This window comes from Lygodium microphyllum, chromosome 5 (assembly GCF_053477565.2).
Source record: "Lygodium microphyllum isolate KBCC chromosome 5, Lygodium_microphyllum_v1.1.10, whole genome shotgun sequence".
Classification (NCBI taxonomy): domain Eukaryota; kingdom Viridiplantae; phylum Streptophyta; class Polypodiopsida; order Schizaeales; family Lygodiaceae; genus Lygodium; species Lygodium microphyllum.
Genome location: NC_141139.1, coordinates 6,809,830 through 6,830,082, shown reverse-complemented (window position 1 = coordinate 6,830,082; position 20,253 = coordinate 6,809,830). Strand labels below are relative to the sequence as shown.

Below are 20,253 nucleotides of genomic sequence, written 5' to 3'. Positions count from 1 at the left end.
GGTTTCACCAATTCTTACCACGTCATTTTCTCCATCGGCTACGTTCCTTACATCCCTTGCTTCAAATGGGCTTTTTGAATTTCTACGACCTTGTGGAGCTATCGGATGTTAGACGAAATTGATGTGGTAGTTCAAGGAGAGTTGGTGGTCGTCCAGAAAATTTTCACCAGCATTTTGCTTAATGGTATGGTCATATGGGGCAAAGGCATAACAGGGGGTAGAGAAAATGAAAATGAGGTAGAAGTTTAGCAAGAGGGGATCCAAATGGCCTCTGTTCCGTACGTTTGAGAAGGCATATCTCTCTCCCACACTCTCTTACTCTCCAATTTCCACAATATGATGGTCTATGAATCTCTCTCTCTCTCTCTCTCTTCATAAAGGAGGGGGATATTTTTCTCTTTCAAGCTTCAAAGCTTCAATGGATAAGAGAAGTAAAGAAACTTTGCCAGCAACAGGAGGTCTTCATTCTTGCCTTTTTTTGCGAAGGAGAGGGGGTGTATTTATAGGTATGAGGGGGAGCATGCAGTCGACTCATTCTTTTGGCTACTGGTCAAGAGCCAATTGAGTTTTATTAAAAATGCATTTTGATTGCCTACCTGTCGGATGGTGATATAGGGATGACTATTTTATGCTTTCTCTCCTTTCATGCGTAAAAAAGTCATGAATTTTGGCCTATTTTTTCAAAAACATATTTTTTCTTCAAAACGACTTCATTTGGTGATTTTTAGCCAAGTTACCTTATGACTTATCTAGTTTATAAAGTCATATCATACTCTTTGATACTTAACTTACTCAATATCATGCTCGTCCTTGCACATTCTTTGCCTACTTAGTAAGGCTTTTGTGATTTGTTTTACGGTTACGAAATCAATACGATCTTTAACACATTAAATGGAATTGAGAATGGTAAATCAAATGTAATATGGAAAAAACTATGATCAAGCCGTTGTAATATTATTTACGAAGCGTCTTTGCTTTTTGTTGGCTGAGAACATTGAAGTGTTTTCTTGTGTTGGATTGCGGATTTGATTTAATATAAGACTCAATTTTAAGGAAATTACATGCGATTACTTACGTGATAGTTGGACGAGTAATTTTTAAAACACCTCAAGCTCGAATTCATTTCTTGATATGAAATGTTGTGGCGAGAATATTACAGGTATGGTTCTAGGTGCATTTTAGACTACTTCAGATAAGGCCATAGCCACACGAATGTCAATTGACATGTGCATGCAAGTTAATGGATGTGAAGTTAATTGAGCATCATGTGTAAGCTTCCAAAAGGGTGGACCTAGCACCAACTATGGAGTGAGGAGAGATGAAAGATGTGGTCAAGCCTTAAGTATTGATTTCTACTGTGTAAGTTAGACTTCTACAATCAACATAGTACCCTTAGTTTTAGGATACTACGTAGATTTTCGGTAATTCATCTTTTCACAGAGTTCGGCTAAAGACTAATTGGTCACATGAGGGAAACTTAGACTTGACAGAGTCGCACAAGTCGAACAAGTCACATTGACATGTGGGTGCCCCATCTCTAAGAAACACCAGAAATTTTTTAAATTTCTATGTTGCATCATTATATTTTCTGTTATCGTTTTATATTATTCCAGACTCCCTTCCTTGCAAAGATGTGTTTAGTAAAATCACCTATTATATAAATGTTGGAATAGCTGCCGCTGGGAGTCTATCTTAGCCATGGCGGCCTTCCTCTTGTCAGCTGGCCCCATGGGCTGCCTGCAGTCGCCTGATCTCCCTCCAAGCCAGCAGCTTTACCCTGGTGCCTTGCCTTCGTATCACAAGAGCGGAGATGTGAGCACCGCTGCTGCAAATGATTCCTCGATCAGCAGCATTATCTGTGAGTCCTCCTTCTCATCGCATGTCCGAGAAGAAGATGCTGTCAATTGGGACATCCATCGCGCATCATATCATACCCACACATCAGCGCAGTCTGCCGAACCGCCTCTCGATGAGAACAGCTTGAGACAGATGCTCAATCGTCTCCACCAAGCATGTGAACCATCACACCCGCCACTGGCGTCCTTCTCCCCAACCAACCCCCAGACCCTTGCCGCCCTCTTGCGCAGCTGTGGCAATGCCCGATCACTTGCCGATGGCAAAAGCATCCACCAGCATATCCTGCGACAAGGCCTACATCGAGACAGGCTCTTGGCGAATTTCCTGATCCAGATGTATGGTAAGTGTGGTGCCATTGAAGATGCTCGTCAGGTGTTTTCGAATATCAAAGATAAGAATGTTTTCACTTGGACCATTATGCTAAGGGCATGCTTGGACTGTGGCAGCTTCAATGATGCTTGCAGAATTTTTGATGAAATGCCTGATCGTAATGTCACTACATGGAACATCATGATCGCAGCTTATGTACAGCAGGGCTGTGGTAAAGAGGCATTGAGGCTTTTTGATAAAATGCTCTCGCTGGAAGCTCCAGATAGTATAACATTTCTCAACATCCTTCCTGTATGCTGCAGCAAGGAGGATCTTGCTGATGGTAAGAATTTGCATGCCTGCATTGTGAAGTATGGCCTTGACTCGGACATTGTGATCCTAAATGCTCTTCAGAACATGTATGGCAAATGCGGTAGCATGGAGGATGCAGAAGGGATATTCCACAATATGCCAGAACGAGATATTTTCTCCTGGAATACAATGATTTCAGTTTATGCTCAGCATGGGAAGGGAAAGGATGCATGTGAACTGTTTACTCAAATGCAGGCAAATGGTGTTGTACCAGACAACGTCAGCTTTGTGAGTCTTCTCGATGCTTGTACCTGCCTGTTAGATCTGCAGAAAGGCACAAAGATGCATTGTAAAGCTGTAGAGGGTGGATTTGAGATGGATGTCATTGTGGGGACAGCCCTGATCAATTTGTATGGAAATTGCAACAGCCTAGAGTGTGCCTGCAGGATATTTCAAAAAATGCTAGAGAGGGATCTAATTGCTTGGAATGCCATGATTGAAGCTTTTGCAAAGCAAGGTCAACACGCAGATGCCTTTGAGCTTTATGAAGAAATGCAAACTAAAGGCTTTACTCCAGATAAAGTTACTTTTATTGGCCTTCTTTCATCATGCATCAGTAAGGAAGCTTTACATGTGGGGAAACAGCTACACAAGGACATCCAGAGGACAGGTTTTGGGTCCCATGTTACCATAGGAAATGCTCTAATTAACATGTACAGTAAATGTGGGAGTTTGGTTGAAGCTCGGTCTGTATTTAGTCAAATGCACCAAAGGGATTTAGTCACTTGGAATGCTATTATAACCGCATGTTCTGAACATGGCCAGGGGAAGAAAGCTCTTGAATTATTCCAAGACATGCAACAAGCAGGCTTTACACCAAATGAGGTTACAATATTTGGTGCTCTTGATGCATGTGCAAGCCACCCAATCCTTGCTGTTGGTAAACAATTGCATGGCTGCATTAAGCGCTTTGGATTGTCTGCAGATGCTGTAACTGGAAGCGCACTAATTAAAATGTATAGTAGATGTGGCAGCCTGGAGGATGCGCAGACGGTGTTTGATGAGACAATTGATAAGGATGTTGCTATTTGGAATACGCTTATTGGAGCTTATGCCCAGCATGGACATGGTAAGAAGGCTCTGGAGGTCTTTGAACAGATGAGCAAGAGTAAAGCAAAGCCAAATGAAATCACTTTTTCCCATGTCCTTTCTGCTTGTAGCCATGCTGGACTTCTGGAGCAAGGCCGCCATTATTTTACTTCTATGAGTGAGGTCCATGGCATCACACCAAGTTTGGAGCACTGCAACATTTTGATTGATCTTATAGGTCGAGCAGGACACCTGGCGGATGGAGAAGACTTCATAAACAGTATGCCTGTGCAACCTAATGCCACGACATTCTTGACTATGCTTAGTGCCTGCAGAGAGCATTCTGATGTGGAGAGGGGAAAGCGTGTTTCCAAATGCCTTCTTAAAATGCTTCCAGAGAGTTCAGCACCATACGTATTATTCTCTAATATTTGTGCAACCGACAATCAGTCTGATCAAATAGAACTAAGTGCTGGTTTTGAAAGGGTGTCTGAAACAGCTGTGTAGTTGTTAACAACAAAGCAGGTGTTATCTGTGCAAGTGTCAATCAGTGGTTTGAGCTAAAGGTGTTAGCACATTTACTTTTCCATCGGACAACAGAAGACAGGGACTGAAGCTCATATGAAAGGTCAATGGACAGTCAGAAACTGTTAAAGATACTAAGCACTCAAATTGTCAGACTTTTCATACACCTGCCAACCTTGAGCTTCACAGGTCTTCTTCATTATACTAGTGTGGGGAAAATTTAGACCTGTAAAGACAGCTATAGCAGTGGAGGACATGGCAGACATAAAATGGCTGATACAAAGCCCTGGATGTCTGGTTCACCGCAGCTGCAACAAATTCAAAATGAGATGATGGAGCTTACTGAAAATATACTCAGGACAATGTATCATAGTGATTGAGGCAAAGTAAAGGTGTATATGTGGATAAGCCTGGCAGTCCCTTGTATGTATCTGCCTTCCTTGCATGTGGTGAAGTATAGCAATGTGGGGAAGGACACTTCAGCAGTTATGAGAGTTCTTGTTGACTGAACTTTTCACTTGTAATGGGCACCTAGTTATTTCCAAGTCTATAGGGACAGAATTCTCAGAAAGGGGCAAATTCTTTACATATTATCAGAAAGGGGCAAATGCTTTATACAAGGGCCTAAGCCTGGCATTGAATATTGGCTGTTAAGCATTTTGAAGAATGCAGCAAGGGTTTGGACACGGCATGCGTGGGTAAAAAATCATCTTGAACTTGTCAGAATCATATACTCGATACCTGGTTTGGAAGGTATGCAGTCAACTATGAACTTTGTGGGGACAAAATGAGTGCACTTCTTCACAACAACTCGGTTTGAGTGTTGTATTCAAATTGCCCCTAGGTAGAAGGGGCATTCAAGCACAATGCTGTATTCAATCTACATGCTCATTTATATTGAGCAACCTAAACTTGTTCATCCTTCAATTCTGCGGTGATTTGTTCAGTGAGTTGGATCACAGCTCATGCATTGTTTGGTGTAAAAGAAGGTGACACAAATAAGAGCTTCAAATGTGAAGGAGGTGAGTAAAGACAAATAAGCGCTTGCAAGACAGGGAGAGGAGTGGGCTAGTGGGTCTTTAATTAAGAATAAGGTTAAATAGCATTTAAGCACTGTTACCCCCACAATTTCAATTTGTGGGAGTGTTCCTCCATGAGTATCACTGCATGGGAGACTGCAAGGGCCATTCTGCATTCACCATCTCAGGAGGACAAGGTGATGGCTGAGGAGAGTTTGCAGGACAATGGAGGGCTAATGGAAGCAGAGGGGGCGACCACTGGATCACACAAGCTGAAGAGAAGTGCTGAAAGCACAGCATCGACTGAATGACTAGTGGTGCTGCAGGGATCGAGAGAGCCTTCCATTGGTACACAAGAAGACATCAAGCTGCAGATTGAAGCCAACTTGCTAGTTTTCTTTGAAATCTTGGCGGACATGATCAGAAAAAGGATGGAAGACAAGGCAGAGGGTCCCTCAAGGAGGGTGGTGCTGGACTTGGAGAAGGTATGTACCAATGTGCTCAAGTTTAGTACTAAGGCAGCGCTGGTCTTTTTCACTGGCAAGCCACTGGAGGAAATGGATGCCGCTTCTTGGTTCAATGCAATCCTCAAAACTGAAGGCACAGTGGAGCAAATATATTATGACGGAAATTGTTTTTTAATGTCAATTTCAATCAGAAAGAAGCTGCACAAAAGCTAGAGTGCATTTTTCTGGTGTTTGGATCTGGTATATATTGTGCCATGGTAGCCTATGGAGACACTTGAAAAAGAATGCCCAGTTTGAGTTGAGATGTTCGACCTCTCAGCCTATCCGTGGAATGTACTACTTGACATCGCCAAAGGAATGGGGAAACCATTCTGTATACCCCGCTTGCAAGTCCCTTCAGAAACAGGTTGTCTCTTATGAGACAGCAGAGATCAAACCCAAATACTTGGACACCGACATCCCATATGTTGGAGAACTTACATAGAAGCTCTTGTGGTGTAAGTTTGTGGGTGCCTAATTGAATATATAGGCTCAAGTATCTAACCATTATTTAATGCCAAGTGGTGTAAAAGGTGTTCACACCTAAACACTCACTTTTACACATAATAATATGTTCACAAAGGGGGATAAATAAATCTAACAAAACCCCCTTTGGTCATGGGTGGTTGATTACGTACCACGAAAAACATGGAAAAAGGGAAAGGGAGCGTCTTATCTTTTAGAAGCAGTGTCTAATCTTGTACAATGATTTTGGAAAGAAGATACATGAGTGAGAGATATATCATAAAGAAGATCATGACATGGTCTTCCAAAAAGCTTAGGGACTCCAAGTAAGACATAGTTTAGATGCGCATGTGGGCATGTGAATGGCTTAGAAACTGATCAAAGACTAGTGTAGCTTAGAGACTGATTAAAGGATAAATAAATCTAACAAATCCCCCTTTGGTCATGGGTGGTTGACTGCGTAACACGAAATACATGGAAAAAGGAAAAGGGAACGTCTTATCTCTTGGAAGCAGTGTCTAATGTTGTACAATGATTTTGGAAAGAAGATACACGAGTAAAAGAGATGTATCGTAAGGAAGATCATGACATGGTCTTCCAAAAAGCTTAGGGACTTGAAGTAAGACATAGTTTAATTGTGCATGTGGGCATGTGTATGACTTTGAGACTGATCAAGGGCTAGTGTGGCTTAGAGGCATTGGGCACATGACTAAAGGTCAAATACATGGGTGTAGCTTTTGGGATCATCTCAGAGGTCGCATAGTAAGTGGTTACAATTGCCTTTGAAATATAATCTTTTTGTGAATCAAATGGAAAGAAAATTTAAAAAAACATTATAAAACTTGTCTTGGATTAAAATTCTTTCAAAGGACCCTATACAATTATTGAATAATTGATGGAAAGATCTTAGCACATGCATATATAGCTAGTGTTTAATTTCGATCGACTAATGTTTTATTTTTAATTTTTAATTTTTAAGACATTTTTACAAAATTTAGCAAGATTAAAATTTTCCCTTAATATCAATGTCGAGGACATTGTGATCAATGTTGATCACTTGCAATGTTATCAAACATTAGATGCTTGACAATACATTTTTTACTTGATGTTGAAGGCGTGAGCACTTGGGCGGTCTTCAACTTGTTGATAAAGGTTTCAATTTGATATAGATAGGTGTCAATCTGAAAAGCCCCGACATTAATTCAGGTTCATATTCAAAAGGCTCTAAATTTTGTTTTTGAAATTTGAAGAATTTTCATAGTTGAAAATCTCCAAATTTTGGTGAAGGCGTGAGCACTTGGGCGGTCTTCAACTTGTTGATAAAGGTTTCAATTTGATATAGATAGGTGTCAATCTGAAAAGCCCCGACATTAATTCAGGTTCATATTCAAAAGGCTCTAAATTTTGTTTTTGAAATTTGAAGAATTTTCATAGTTGAAAATCTCCAAATTTTGGTGAAGAAATGTGAGAAAGTAGACTTGGATTTAAGAACCTCAATTTCATGTAGACAATTCCCTAAGAAGCACATGTTTGAATTGAAATTAATTAAAGTTTAAACGAATCTTTCAAATTTTGAGCTTATCTTTGGAGTACGAGCTTTCTTTGTGATGAGACAAATTTGATGTGACAAATTGACGTTAACTTGAGAGTTGCTTGTTGATGGTGCATGTGTTGGGCCAATTTGGTATGTCGAGGCCATGGTTTAAGGCATATGAGCAAACCAAGGGAGATGTGTTGGGTAGTCAAGGTGATTGAACGAGCCATATGAGATAGGTTGATAGGTTGTCGTGACGCGTTTTTGGCATGATAAATGGGGTGACTTGTTGGAAACGATGGTGTTAGATTTTATGTGACAACGCATGGGTGGGCTTCGTCCATGTAATTAGATGAGCTAGTAGTGCAGGTCATACAAACAATAGGTCTGTTGTGGAGAATAGTTTGTAAGACAAATGTATAGATAGCAAGCACAACACTTTTTTTTCTTCTCCTTTTTGCTACTATTGTTGTTGTATTAGGAAAAGCAAGTCGTGAGATGCACTCATGGACTACTTTGCCATTGCACATGGATAGATAAGTTTCACCACTCTAATACCATTGTTGGGTATAGATCTCTAAGTGTGTGATTAACATGCTATGGTGGATGGAAATCCATGGAGAGAGAGAGAGAGAGAGAGAGAGGACTCTTACAAGTAGACACAAACTGAAAGATAGATCGATAATGATAGATGAGATATGTGTGATGAAAGTATAAGTGACATGGCATGAATATATATATTGAGGTATTCACCTATACCTTTAACCCTTATTTAATGCTAAGTGGTGTAAAAGATGTTCATGTCTAAATACACACTTTTACATACAATAATGTGTGTTCACATATGGGGATAAATAAATCTAACATCATAAGTAGAAGCTAGTAGTGTTGGAGAGTACAATGATTGAGCCACCACAAGTTAAGAATAAGGCCACCATTCTTAAATGTAATAGAAGCAAAGAAAATGCATTTATTGATCTTAATAAGGCGCCATTGGAGTAGCTACATTTGGAGTATTTGGGTGTGGATGCTAAAATCTAGATGGCCGTAAGCTTGGAAGTTGGAGGGAGCAAGGATGTATATAGCTCAATATCAAGGATGGTTTGCAACACAAAGTAATGTAGATAGACATGGGAAGTAAAAAGTTATATTGGTTAATGCCTAAGGTAACATGAAAACTCTAATAAGGGGTATAAAAAATAAAAACTATGAATAATAAAAAAGATCTAATTAGACTAGCTACTTTCAATACAAGAGGCTTGAATGGAGGCAATAAAAGATATATTCTAGAGATATAGAGATATGCTAGTGCACCAAAAGTGGCATTTTCTCTTTTTACAGAGAATATATTTGCTTTACGGGAGGAGAGGTTGGAGGTGAATCTAGCTACCTTACTATAGTCCAATCATGTTGAAATCCTAGATTTAAGTTTTCAATGCAGACAAACCAATGACTTCTCTATAAAAGAAGGTTAGTCATTGATCGTCACCACATCCTCGAATTTCATCAAAAGTTTAAAACACAAGAAATTGAAAAAGAGCTTAGTAGTTCTGTAGCGAGATGGTGGTAGTTGGATGATTGACTAGGGAAGTATTGCCATCTCATGCAGATCATATTATCACAAGCTATATGGCAATGCAAAGCAATTAGAAATAAAACCAATTAATATATTGCTAGAGTCAGTAGATAAAATGGTCACAGAAATGCTCATTAAGGAATTTTCTAGTAATGAATTATCTATTGCGCTCAAGAATCTTAAAAAGGGTAGGTCATTGGGTTTTGATGGAACCCTTGTTGAAATGCTTGCTCATTTTGGCCAAAGCTTAAATAGCATGTTCTCAAATAATTATAAGATGGGAGACAAGTGTGCACAGTAATGAACTAAAAGCATTCTAAGCCCGAGTCTAAAACCAAGTCAATGTGTCGAATTGAATCATTCAAGTTCAATTTCCCTCATGGCTACATTATACAAGCTATTAGCTAAAGGCTTGGCAAATAGGCTATTAGTGTCTTGTGGAGGTGTATAAATAAGTATTGATATGGTTTTATTAAAAAAAGACTACTTTGGAAATCACACCTATCCATTGGTTCTCTTACCCTTTGGTCCTTGGCCACACCACTAAGTTGTAAATTTGATGTTACTAGAAGTGGTGATACCTCCCAATTTCCATCTTCAAATTGTACTTGACCATTTTTCTTCATGAATGGTAGCTGGGGATCAATGAATCTCTCTTATGTGACATTTTCCTTGTCTTGCCATTTCAAAATACCTAACATAGCATGTGATGTGAAATATTGAGGAAAAAGTATTTTTCATTAGCAACAATTCAAAGTTATCTTTTGCACAAAGATTTTGTTTGAGATTTTTTTTAAAACTTTCGCTGATGTTTAACTTTCCTAAGAAAACCTCATTTGCTATGTCCCTCACTTCAAACACTCCCTACCTCTCATGCTCTCACTATCACTTGAGTTGCTCCAAGAGAATAGTTTAAGAAGAAGAGAAATGTGCAAAAGCTTCTAACTCAATGTCTATCACTCTTACACTCACTCTCTTCCTCATCTTCACTCTCTCTCTCTTACAAGAAAAGATAACACAAGTATGAAGACCACAATTTCGCATACACATGAATATCATTTTCCATTCTCTCTTAACTTTTTATACAAATTTTTTAGGGTTTCCTACCCTTTTGAGCATCTAGCCCACAATATTGGCTATTGATACTTACATATACTTAGACATTCACATGAAGCTCACTTGGTTTCTCAAAATAATAGCGGTAATTTGTATAGAAGTAAGAATGGCCCTCATTTTCTATTGATAAACATATTTAAACTAGAGAAGTTATATGGCACATAGTTAAAAAAATTTGTTGCACATCATTTGTGGATGCTTTCACTTCTTGGCATGCTTGTTCTATTGCAATGTGAGGGTCAACATTATCCCCCCCCCCCCCACCAACACTTTAGATGAGTGCTAGTCCCATGGCATGTTGTGGTGTAGAACTAGTGCTAGCAATTGTTGTGTTAGCATGATTTTTTTGAAAGGTCACATTTGTCCATGAGGATGTGGTGTAGGTGTGATTGCAACTTTGCTGATGGTACTCAAGGAGGTAGAATAAGGCTTATGGATGAGTACCACTCCCATGGCATGTTGTGGTGTAGAACTAGTGCTAGCAATTGTTGTGTTAGCATGATTTTTTTGAAAGGTCACATTTGTCCATGAGGATGTGGTGTAGGTGTGATTGCAACTTTGCTAATGGTACTCAAGGAGGTAGAATAAGGCTTATGGATGAGTACCACTCCCATGGCATGTTGTGGTGTAGAACTAGTGCCGGCAATGGTTGTGTTAGCATGATTTTTTTGAAAGGTCACACTTGTCCATGAGGCTATGATGTAGGTGTCATTGCAATTCTATTGATGGTGCTTAAGGAGGTAGAAGAAGGCTTATGGATGTAGTGTTGATGTATTGAATGACTAACCACCAATGTCGTAGGATCTTCAATGGATTTTGAAGCAACCTAAAATCAAGGTGCTCTTGGGGGTGTGTCTACCTTACTGTGTAGTATTTGCATGCATGTATAACTAGGAGATGGGTCAATCTCCAAGCAAACTTGTCGTATTGTCCCAAAATTAAGGACTCGGTTAATATATGGTTTTATTGTGTAGTGAAGTCTCAAGGTGATAGCTCGTTAGTCCGAGGTATCCTGCTCTTGATGTGCTTGAGATTGTGTTGTAGGAAAAGAGCTAGGGGGTTAGAAGTAGAGCTAGCCAACCAAGGCCACTAGACATGCCTAATTTATGGACCTCTAGTTGTAGCATCCATGCTGTGTGCCTATCTAGATAGAAGCTTTTGCTCTCTTTTATTTGATTTTCTTTCCTTGACTTTTTTTAAAAGACTTTATTTCTTTGGGAGTGGTTGCGAGGTGAGGCTAAGACATCTGTTGTTAAGCATATAATCTTTAACTGCATCTCATAACTCGATGGAAGGCTCCAATTAAAAGGGATGGAAGCAAATCAACTATCCACCATATCCTCTAGTAGTTGCACACAATACATGATGGAAAAAGAACAATGTGTATAGGTGTAGTCGTATCACGGCCATCTTGTCTATGCTTGCATTAATATTGAAGAATAAAAAGGACGCTATTTCCTTGTAAGGGATAATGTCTTGCTCTAGTAGCTTGACCAAAAGACGAAGGTAATTACAAGTGGTGATGAATACATGGTTAGGGTAGTCAATGAAGTGCTTGAGGAATGTGTAGAATGAGGGTTGCAAGTCTCTAGGTTAAAACATGTATAAGTTTTCTCACACCGTGGCATTGACATTGCAAAACTTTGAAAAGTTGTATTGGCCATCGATTTGTGGAATATAATATACACACTATGTACCATAGGGACATTAAAGTTCATTTGCCCTTGTAGCTTTTAGCATATTATAAGGTTGACCTTATGATGTCATCTATCTCTAGGACATCATACATCCATTCTGTTTGAAGCTTTTGAATTTCTTGTGGTTGATAAATCAAATGCACACCTTGTATTTTTCTTTCTTGAAGCTGATAAGCTTGCCAAATGGCATCTTCATCTTGCTTTGCAATGCTCACAGCTACCCAAATTAGTGTCCACACAATTCTGGTGGTAGAGCCTTTTGCAGCTTTCTTTCATTAGAAACCTTAAAATCAAACACTACAACCTGATCTCCCATTGGCTATGGTACCTTTTCACCCATTTATCCTTCCAAATCTTCTCATTGTTCTCCATATTTCTTATAGTCAAGAAAATGATTAATTATTTTTTGAGAATGACCTTTTCTTGTAGTCAAAAATCTTAGGCAGTGCTCTTGCACTTTCAATGGCAACTCCACCATTGGTGGCGGTCCTAGAGACATCTCACCTACCCTCTCCCTTGCCTCATCAAACTCTTGAGGCTCTACAAAATCTAGTGAGAAATACATGATTTCTAGTGGCTTTGTGTGTGTGGGAAAGGATATCTTTGATCTAGAAGGCTTTGATCCTCTTAACCCTATAGCTTTCACCTCTTGTTCTTCATGCCCAATGTTCTTTAAATAACTTCTCAATGCTTCTCTAGTTGGGGCTGGGTTGAAAGATCATGCACTTGGCCAAAATCCAAATTGCTTAGTTTTACATTGACCAGGTTTAATTGTTCTTTTAGCTTTGCCACGTCATTAGTGCTGTAGGTGGAGACTATATGGATGGTCTTTTTGTAGAGCTCCTATTGCTACAACATTACAAACTTACATATCCACATACATCTTGAGCTAACTCTCCCTGGCTAGTGAATTGGCCAATTTATCAGTCCGCTTCTTCAATGCTTCTCCAAAGCTTTTTCTCACTTTATTTTTGGTTCTACATACTACTTCAATAAGATCTATATCAGTAGTCTATTGTAGACCATTGCAAGACATCTTCAATTGCACGTGGGCTTGTCGATTCTCTCAAATCTCCTTTTATTGTAGAACTAGCTTACCTTTTCCTTCTCTAACTGCATTCTCATGTTTTCCATTTGGGATTGCACTTCTTCCTATTCCCTTTTTAACTCTTCTAACTCCTTGTCATTTGCTTTATAGGAATAGACTAGGCTACACTTTCCACCACTGTGCATATGGGATTCTGCATCCTGAGCCCACACTACTCCATACAAAGAGGCTAAGATAGGTGTGTGATTGCCAATATCTCAACAGTTTGGCCATGATGATATGCATTGCCATTTACCGAGTTACCATACCCACAGCCATACTACTTGGAAAATAGATTGCAACCCTTTGGAAGGGGAGCTCCATTAGCTTTACCATTTCCTAATGATGCCAAGCCAGCTATCCCTAGGATGGATATTAACCCCATAAGCATACCTAGACCACCTAGACCCTTTGTGACCCATCCACCAAGTGACGCTTTGATACACTATGTAGAGGAGCTGAACGAGGACAACACATACATAATTACGTCTCTTACGATGAAGAGGGAAACCCCATTCGGATGGATTTTAGCCTAGTATCGATGATGGTATTAGGTCTGGGAAGGGGTAGAGGCCTAGTAGGAGGACAAAACCAAGAACCAATCGCATGCTAGACTTGCGGCCACAAGGGCACATCTCATCTCCGGCCCTGAACAAGAGCAAGCCAATCAAGAAAAGGCCAACCTCAGATGCCCTGAGTGTGGAATCACTCATTTTGTATGTCGAGTGCCCTAGGCAAAACCCTCCACCAAGTCGGCTATCATGCCATCTATACCTTTGGGACTATTTGGAATCGAAACACTTGATGGAGAGGCCACTCCCATCCATCTCATTGAATGTCATTGACTAGAGCACAAATGAAGCAGGCCAGTATTTCATTGCAAGGACCTAGCAATCTAGATGCAGCCTCAATGGGAAAGAAGACTTGTCAAAGGAAGAAAAAGAGGTATGATGCCAAAATAATACTAAAAATGGAGAGTGCAACCATGTTAATGAGAGGGAAGCGAGTCACAGATGTAGAGGCTAAGACTTCAGCACCCAAGACATCAGAGAATGGGAGTGCCAAGATTGGAGAATATCCTGATCCAAGGCACCAATTGGAAGTGTTTGACAAGGTTAAGAAGTGGGTGAGAGAAGCCTAAGATCATCTAAAGGATGTTGAGCCCATCCTAGAAGACGATATTTGCAAACTCTCCAATGTAAGCACTCCTATCTCAGTGACATGTATAGAATCAAGAGATGTATCTACACCTCAAGCAGCACCACAAAGATAAGGCCTAGACACCATAGGTAGGCAAACTGCCCCCAAGATCGGTGGCAAAAGAGTACAGGGTATGATGAAAGGCAAGTAGCTAGTAATCTCTGCTTACAACATTGATATCAGTTCCTATGACTTTGCCGATGGGGGATCTGCTTAGCCAAAGTCCCTCATTATGACAAGAATTAAAGCAGTGGGTAGATGGATCTAATGAGTCGAGAGCAGCCAACTTGCACAAACACGATGTAGCCACTCAGATACCTAACCTAACACTAAACTCAGTGCGTAAGTCCTTGCATGTAAATGCTTTCTAGGAGGACACAAAGATGCACGCAGTCCTACCAGTGGTAGCATTAGGAGATGTCACAAGAAAGGAGATCATAGACACAAGAGCGGGAGTCAATGTGCTTAGTTGTGCAGTCTTGCAGGCTTGGGGCAATCCACCAATGGAGGCAATAAGGATTAACATCACACTGGATAATGGCATGAAAGTTAAACTATTCAAAGTAGTGAAGGATTGGCCCTTAAAAATAGCAGGTGTCCAATTCTTGGTGAACTTCATAGTTATGAAGGGTCTAGACTACCATATTTTGCTAAGCTAACCCTAGTGGATGTGGAATGCATGAATAATCAAAGACTGGGAAAATGGTCTTATACTCCTAGGTAACAGATCAGAGGCAATAAGGGTCGAGATGGATACCTGGAAGACTACACTGGTTGACTTAAATGCCATCTCCTCTATCTTGAAGGGATACTCACAAGCCATGAACTCTTACAAACCACTAACAAAGTATATCTCATGCCCTAAGGATGGGCAGGATTGGATGCACGTGCTAGCCACCATCGACCTACCATTCTCAGCTAGACAATGAAGAGGATTATAACCATGATGTAAGGACAGCCGGTGAGTGTCCCATAGAGCCGCCACATCTTAATTTGCCAAAGGGAAAGACCCTACCATCAATGTCACTTCATATGATGGCCAAAAACCCTAGCAAACAACTAACACCTACTCCTTTCCACATCCCATCTCTAACAAACCTGAGCTCTAAGGGATCCTTGAGTATTTGACAAGAGAGCTAGCCGGTCACCCATTGTCAATCTTAAGCCACTCCAAGACCTCGTGGATGAACCAAAATGGCGATGGACTAAAGTGCATGACCTAAACCTGATGTACAATTGGACATTAGTCTCACGGATGAGAATAGAGGCCTAGACAAGGATAGGTAGTCACAATGTAGTGATTCTGATGATGAGTATGAAGACTGCTACTTCACAAAGAAGGAAAGTGAAGAAGAGGGTGAGATGATAGAGTACAATATAGATGGCTGAGTGATCGAACAAATAAGAGTGGACTCCAAGCCTTGGAAATTCAACGCCTTTAAAGTCAAGAAGGGAATCTTCAGAATGGAATGTGATCACAGTTGGTTGGATCACTTAGACATGATAGACTATGAGCAAGCCAGATTGGTCCAACCAAGCATTGCACCTCTCCTTATCAGAAAAGAATCAATCTCAGCGTTGTGACCACCAAGGGAAGCTCCACTCTATTTTGTGCATTGCACTACAAGGTGCCATGGCCTTTCTTCTCGCACTTATGCTTATTAGATAGGGCTGGACTGATGCACCATCGGTTGTGCATACTAGTGTATTCTCTATAAGCTCCTCAATCTTATCTATTTCTAAACTAGGTGTACATTATGGGTTTTTAAAACTCCTCCTTAAGTGATGTGAGCCATGGGGCAAGAGACTGATCTATCATTTCAACATGAGTGATTGTTGAACTATGTACTATATTCTTTTTCAATGATAAACTAGTAGTCTTTATCAACAATACTACCTCCCTGGGTGTTGCTACATGGTCTCTCCCATGATTGGAGCATGCTATGTCGAGCCGTGGTACCTCCTACAGTCAACTTTGATCCCTTTATGCACGTCGATGATTGTTTTTAACAATTGGCAAAACAGGACAAGTTTTCTAATGCTACTCTTACATATATATGAACGTTATGTCTTAAGTATGGAGGCATCACCATCTAGCCGTCTATTAGTGCATATGCCATGTTGGTCATCTTTACTTAATCTGGTAAGGTCATAAGTATAGGGAAACATCCATCTTGTATAAACCCATGCAAACTGTAATATCCCCATTACTTGGTTTATTTTAATGTGCGTATACATTCCAAAGAAATTTACTTTTGTTATATATTTTTTATTTAAAAATATACTAGCTCTAATTATGAAATTGACTCTCATTATGAAGATAATAATTATTAATAATGAGATATTATATGCCAATTCATGGAAGAAAGACTTGGGAGACCCTCCCAAGACTAACTTATTAAAACTATGTTTGTAGTATAGAACAACAAAAAGAACTAGCCTAGTGGATAGTCACTTGTTAATTAAATGCACTTGGGTGATGACACTACTAAGATGGGTGACTTCTCGGGAAGTTTTGCCTACAAGCTAGTGGGAGCTTCTCATGTGTAGCCAAGCGCCAACAAAACCTTCGTAGCCCGTTGCTAAGTATGCCAGGGTCTATGCCTTGGTCACCACCTTGGTGTGACGGCCGCTTGATGACACGCCACACAGTGCTCACTCATAGATTCGTAAATTTTTATCTTCATGCTACAAAAATGGAGCTCCCTCTCTGATGTCATCAATGATGTCATTAGAAACGCTAAAAGAAAGCGCTATCTCTTTATCATTGATGATGTCATCGAAAAACACTAAAAACAAGCGTCCTCTCTTTTACCCCTCTACAAAACTATAAATCGAGGGCTTGGAGAGAACTAGGAAGAGGGACAAGAGCAATCTTGACGAGAATGAGACATTGATCGAGAAGGAGGAGACTTTATTCCACGAGACGAAGAGACATCATTCCATTCAACCCAAGGAAGGGGATACGCTGAAGGTCTCTCATCCTCTTCTACTCTAATTCAAGAAGAGAAGACACTGAAGAACTTTATCATATTCTATCAATCCGGTTAGAAGTCACACCTCTACTCTCGTCCCTATTCCGTCTACTAGAGAGAGAGAGGTGTATTGCTCTCCAAGAACCATCTGCAAGGCCTATATCATTGAGTCCTGCAATAACCATCATCATCATTGAGAGTCTTACACCCTTGCCAAGTGGTATTACTCCCATGTTCTTCTTCTTCTATGAATCATATTTCCATCATACCTCAAAGAAAAAGAATTCAAAAGCGGAAATCATGAATGACCCTACTAACATGGAAGCAACAGTTGGAGTTGCGAGCATGAGAGTCACGGTGCGGATAACAACCAACGAACCTTGAAGAAATTAGCCAAGTATATAGTTTTAACTTAGAAGCTCTGATAGAAGATTAAAAAAAAAAAACCGAAAATAGCTCTATGTTAAAGAAACTGACTGTAGGCTAAGAAATTTAGTTATAAGAATAAACCTTTAATTGGGAAGTTAGAGACCCCAAAATCTAGATACCCTTAGTTAAATTCCAAGGGGAAGAGTTCATTATGTGAAATTCAAGTATCGATTGCTGCTAGATTCACCATCACTTGAAAGTTGCATGATTGATTGAAGTCATAACTGCTTGAAGACATCAATCTTGTTTGTGATTGTCTAGATTAGATACTGATTGAATTAAGTATTGGAATAGATAAAAATTCAGGAGCCCTATAGCTCCCTTAAGTACAGGTACTGAATCCCCATACCAAGAGGGGATGTTTTTACCAAGAGGTACTGAATCCCCATACCAAGAGGGGATGTTTTTACCACCATGGAAGCATGGACCACCGACTTCGATGGCGAGAGGTCTCCCAGCAAGAATCGTATTAAGTAGGAGGTGGATAGGGTGCCATGGGGACTCTGGCTAGTAAATCCTTTACGCACCTAGGAACTATTTGGTCCCCTGTATGGCCCAAGTTTTACTTGGGACAGCTAAAAATGTTAGCTGTAGGTGGATTTGATCTTGGAAATGTATAGATACGCCAAATGAGGCAACACATGAAATTGTAATTTCTCCTCTATGGGCAAGAGAACACACATTATGGAACATAATCAATGAATTTGTTTTATTCTAATTATATGTCTGTGAGTAAATTACGCAAATGAACAACTATGCATAAAAGAATTCTTTCTAATTAATGAAGCTATTTTATATGTTTCATGTAATGTGGTAGGTAATTAGATAACTGGGAACTTCCGTAGAGGGAAGCAAGTGGATGGATTTTCGACCAATCCAGTCCTATGGCAGGGTGGTCTCGGTTAGCCGAGAGGTTTTCCAAAAAACAAACACTAGGAAGAAACTCTAGGAAGGGCCGATTCGCTAACTTACCTAGGGTTTGGTCTGAGAACTCGAACTGTAAATTATCTTAGGAAAAAGGTACAGTGGCTGTGCCAGAGCATTGCGAGGGATTTCATAAATCCTTAGTCTGCTACTAGAAAAAAGTGTTGTACTCCATGAACCAAGGGTAATGGCAGTCGCTCCTTTCGGACAAGAAGCCTCTCAAAGGACACCTCCAGAAGTGAACTAGTTGTTTATACTGTTAGGTCAATTAGGAACCTTCAGGTCGGTCCTCCGTGGGTAACGACATGACGCTTCCCCTACAGGATAGACCTAAAGTTAACTAGCCAGACAAAATTGGATCATTTTGGTTAGAGTACGGATGATGACGGCTGGAAGGTAAACTCTGGGCAACTGATAAAACATTACCTGTCACGTAATCAAGGCGGGTACATTACACAAACATCCTTTATAGTTAATTGATCGAGAATGTTTCTTTTCTAAACCCTATTGGGGTCCTTGCCCCACCCATCCATAATGTGATACCCCACATCCAAGGATTTTTCCCTTTTCTTTTTGCCATTTTCTTACTTTGTGTGTTTCCAAGGTAAGTGCATCCTAAGTTCATTGAAATTGAAAATTGATATTACATGTTTGTCCCTTTGACATTTCTGCTTCTTCCTTTTATAGCTCTCAATTTAAGCAACGCTTCATAAGTTATTAATTTTTTTAAGGACTTTATGCGAATCAGATGTATTTTTATGTGAATGCTCCTTTTCGCATTGAACAAAGATCTGATGTAACAACCCCAACCTTTTGCTTTCCCTATAAATTTTCCATTTTGACAGCTTATCATTGCAATGCATAGATTGATTATTATTACTTTCTGCATGTTTGTGAGAATTTCATTGTGTATTTTTGCTTTTTTTCCATGTGAATATCCTCTTTTCTCCTTGAAACTATGTTATGACTTGATAGCTCTCTGTAGCATACTAAATCAAACCTATTTTCTTTTTCCGCTATTTTGGCACATGGATTAAACCAATAAATATAATTTATATTTTTATTTATTTTTCATTGAAAAAATAAAATCCATTAAAATTCTCATGAAAGAAATAACAAATAAAAATCAAAACAAGCCTAATAAAGCCAACCCAAAATCAAACATTAAAATTCACCTACACAACTTCATTTATGTGTGTCTATATCACTTTTTATTTTTTTAGTGTAATTAGTCGAGGTTTTTTTTTTTAAATTCTTACAAGACGTTGACTAGCTTCTAGTCACCTATCTATTTGTTTCTTTTGTGGATTTTTGGTCATCACGAGAGTTGAGGAGTCATGTCCTTATCACCATTTTGTTATCAGACCTTGTGGGTGTCCCATATATCGTTAATTTCTTTTCTTTTTCCCTTCTCCACATACGCCACAGACACAATTAACTTATAAACAAAATCAACTTGATGTTGCACCACAAAACGAACACACTGTAGCCCCTAGTTTCTAAATATAATTAACCCATCCATTAATTGTAAAAGGAACACCTACTGTTGCATAATGACATTGAACTCTAAGCCCTCTTAATTTTTAAAATTAAAATAAATCGACATGGTCATAGATGCATGTGCTTTACACTT

At 39.6% G+C, this 20,253-nt stretch overlaps 1 protein-coding gene across 1 annotated transcript; it reads left to right on the top strand.

Annotated features, from left to right (window-relative positions):
* Window positions 1-1,655: 1,655 nt before the first annotated feature.
* On the top strand, window positions 1,656-6,560 carry LOC148035484 (pentatricopeptide repeat-containing protein At5g27110-like). Its single transcript, XM_087677447.1, has one exon. The coding sequence runs from the start codon at window positions 1,699-1,701 to the stop codon at window positions 4,072-4,074; it is 2,376 nt and encodes a 791-aa protein (XP_087533573.1). The 5' UTR covers window positions 1,656-1,698; the 3' UTR covers window positions 4,075-6,560.
* Window positions 6,561-20,253: the final 13,693 nt, after the last annotated feature.

Coding starts and splice junctions, on each gene's coding strand:
- LOC148035484 (XM_087677447.1), top strand. CDS start 1,699: ATGGCGGCCTTCCTCTTGTCAGCTGGCCCCATGGGCTGCCTGCAGTCG.